At 46.9% G+C, this 3,643-nt stretch overlaps 1 protein-coding gene across 2 annotated transcripts in view; it reads left to right on the forward strand.

Moving 5' to 3' along the window:
- igsf9bb (immunoglobulin superfamily, member 9Bb) overlaps positions 1–3,643 on the forward strand; it is a 149,286-nt gene that overhangs the window by 129,945 nt on the left and 15,698 nt on the right. For both annotated transcript variants that reach the window (XM_008282644.1, XM_008282643.1), the window contains exon 17: positions 1,607–1,652. In XM_008282644.1, the coding sequence (XP_008280866.1) occupies positions 1,607–1,652 (46 nt within the window). The remainder of the gene's footprint in view (positions 1–1,606; positions 1,653–3,643) is intronic.

Genomic DNA, 3,643 nt, shown 5'->3' on the forward strand with positions numbered 1-3,643 from the left:
GATGTGAGGACGTGAAACACTAAATAAACGGGACACGACGAGGGGGAATTAATTTGGCATCAGGGTGTTAGAGTGTGAGATCTTGGCCATACACCTACGTGGAGAACTATCTCAAAGTGCTTCCTCTTGCTGCTCTGTGAAGCCTTTACTGTCTTCATGCTTTTTTTCTCTCTGATCGTCTCTGACTCATTAATGCTTCTCATTCCCAACCGACTAAACAGCACCCAGCTTTTTCTCTCATTTCTGTTCCTCTTTGAAACGTAGCTCTCAGTGCCAGGCTTCCTGGTTCCTCCCCACTTCTCACTGTCTGATCTCCCACCTCTACAGGAGTCCTCTTAGCCTCATTCCCAGCGTTGAGCCCTACTGGGAGGGGCTGGACACAGGCAGGTACAGGCCCCAGCCCTCCAGTCCTCAGTGAGTGTGCCAGCCATTGTCCCCCTTTTCGTGCACACTGTATACGTCCCCCTTGCACTGTGGTTCTACTCCTCAGACTCCTGACCTGTCTGCATGCTTCTGACCAAATGTTCCCACCAGGCAACAACAATACTGGTCACANGCTGGAGCCCATCCCAGCTGACAAGGCTTCAGCCCACCAGTCCATCACAGGGCCAGTACAGACAGCCCTCACCATTAGAAGCACCCAGTAACCTCAGCGTACCTTTGGATGGTGGGAGGAAGCCACAGCGCCAGTACAGAGTGAATCCAGTGAGAATCCACAGGCACAAGGAGAACATGCAAACTCCACACAGAGGTTCAAACCCAGGACAAAGGAAGGCTGTCTGCTCGTATCTCAGAGCATGTCCCAGGTGATGAGGGCATGAAGTCTTTACTGATGAATCCCAGTGACAGTAAAGGGTGTTTGTAAGGACACCAGAGCCAGAACCAGGTCTGAGACTGAAGAACACGCCACCCTATGGTTGTGTCTTTGAGGAGAAGGATTCATGAAAATGAGCCCAAACACACCTCAAAGCTGTGACTCTCCTGACCTCCAGCCCACTGAACCTGTGACACTTCTCTTGTGGTCTCAGACTGTTGGACCCTGAAGCAAACAGAGCAGAGGAGATGTTCTGTTCTGATGGTAGCTGAGTCATTTTATTGTTGAATTACCCTCAAACACATGGAACATGAAGCTGTGACACCTCAGGTCACCCGACTGGTGCTCACTGACTCATGTACTGGAGCTGTAGCTTCATGCTCCAGTGTCCCAGTCAAACCATTTGGTTGGCTGGAGAATAAAAGCTGTGAGCAGCGTGCAGACTGGTAGAGAGCAGCCACAGCTGTACTCATTATATTTACGGCAGTATTTTGCTGCTGTGCTGTCTCTCCGTCTTAAATCCGGCCCCAGGCTTTGCAGCAGCACCGCTAATGTCATCTTTGGGGAATCTAAGTTTTATAAACCTTTTATGTAAATGTGTTGGATCAGAGTTGCTTCTCATCATCTTCTTCACTGTAAATATGAGCACTGAGGCTTGTGTGTAAATAACATTACTGCTGAACATGAGAACAGTCCGTTTGCCTCCTTCTGCTGACCTTCTCCTCTACCGGTGTGTTTTAATGAATGTGGACTGATCTTGATGCTCTTTTCTGTCTTTCTGCCATCTTCCAGACCCTCCTCTGTCCATCACCCACTGCAGAAAAAGCATGGAAACCCCGTAAGTACCCCTCACACAACACAGATCCACCACTGCACTGCACAGTCCATCACCTGGCATCAGCGAGCAGACCGGCAGGGTTCTGACGTGCCCAATAGAATAGAATAGAATAGAATGGAATAGAATAGAATAGAATAGAATGGAATAGAATAGAATAGAATAGAATAAAATAGAACTTTATTGATCCCTTTGGTGCAAACCTCAGGGAAACTGTTGTACTAGAACAACACCAACACAACAGCAGTTCTCTGTCAGAACTAGATTCAGGACAGCGAAGCAACAAGTCAGATCTACCCACTACATACTGAACACGGTCTAGGAGGAACTGCTCTGGAACAGAAGACGATGTTCTACTGCAGGAACCTGTGTCCCAGTTTAGGGCATCTGAGCCTTTGTTAGAACCGTTTCTGTAAAACCTCTTTCAGGTCCATTTTGTGTGAGAAAACAGCACCTACTCCAGGGCAGGTCCTGCTAAGTAGCCCTGAAAACAAACCTTGACCAGGCTCAGTCCTGATTGATGAAACCTGGAGGAGCTGATTGGTGAATCCACGGTTACTGGCAGCCTTTCAGAAACATCCCTGCAAACCTGCTGAAGTAGAACAGAGCAGAGTGCGCATCGGTAGTCCACTTCTAAAGTCCACACCAGTGCTGCAGAAACCATGACTCAGCGTTAGCACTAGCTGTATACACTACGTCAGTGTCCACGAGGGTCCACATGGTGGACATTTCAATATCTTCCCACGTCCACAAGAGTCCGGGTACAAGGGCAACAATGCACATGCTCAGCAAAGGTGTGCATGCATTCAACAGGTAGATATGGTCTCCAGCACATGGAGCAGTCTTCCAACGAGACAACAAGTATAATAACATCGGCTACGTGTCCGTATGGGAGTAGAATTATTGCTTGACTCTATTTCTGCTGTTTTAAATTCTGAAAAAGTCTTTGTGAGACGTGCAGGTCATGTTGCTCTTTTCCTTCTCTTTGTGCTTCCTCAACATTTACAGAATGTCTCAGCTGCTTACAAGACTGATAGTTTCTGTTGAGTCAGCAATAAACAATACCTGCTTACCTGTAAAATGTAAACAGAAGTGGCACAGCTCCTGTAAATGTCACACCTAGACAAGGTCCCAGAGCTGAAGCTGCACTTTATGGGTTTCAGTTTGAGAAGATTCCTCCTGAATGTGGATTACAGAGGCCGGCTGCTATTTCTGATGCATACATCAACAGCTTGGACTGCGTATGGGAGGGTTTTGTGTTTTGTTTTTTTAATGTTTGTTGAATTAAATGTTGGGTTTTCTGATTTACTACCAGGTTCAACATGTTCTGAATTAAATAATAAGCCAGAAGTTGTTCTTTATGCAGTTAACAAATTCCATGTAAGACCCCAGACAGCACTGAACACGTTCTACCAAGTGTGTGTAATAATTAAAACCAGCAAAACGAGCCACACTGCTGCAGAAGGAGACGTCTCCATCAACGTGAATACTGGAGGTTGTTTCCACTCCACAATGAACAGGAGTCACGAGAAGTTATTCTGCTCGTCCTCGTGTTGAAGATGTTCTCCAGAAGGAACCAGCGGGCTGCAGTTTAGGTTCCTGAGTCAGAGCAGGGAAGGAAGGATGGACACAGAGTGGGTTTGATATGGATTTGGTGACAGGAAAATGTAGAGTCTCATTTAGGTGCAGAACCAAACAACAACCCTACAGAACAGCCTTTCTACAGATCAGAGCCCCGTGTTTAGGATTTGAACATCTCTGAGTTTGCTGACTCTCAGTTGAAGCAGAGGATGAAAGAGCCCTGTGTAGCCTGTCCTACTGAACACCTGAAGTCACAACACTGTGAGAGGTTCTGTACAGATCTAAAATGCTAAAAGACGGGCTTTAGGAAAACAGATATTGTAAGTACATGGTCTGACTGCTCTCTATCGTCCAAGTGCAAGTTTGCTGTACACATGGGGATGCTCGCCAACAGACTGCAGCGTACCGTGCTA

Source organism: Stegastes partitus, unplaced genomic scaffold (genome assembly GCF_000690725.1).
Source record: "Stegastes partitus isolate 25-593 unplaced genomic scaffold, Stegastes_partitus-1.0.2 Scaffold280, whole genome shotgun sequence".
In the NCBI taxonomy this organism is placed as follows: Eukaryota; Metazoa; Chordata; class Actinopteri; family Pomacentridae; genus Stegastes; species Stegastes partitus.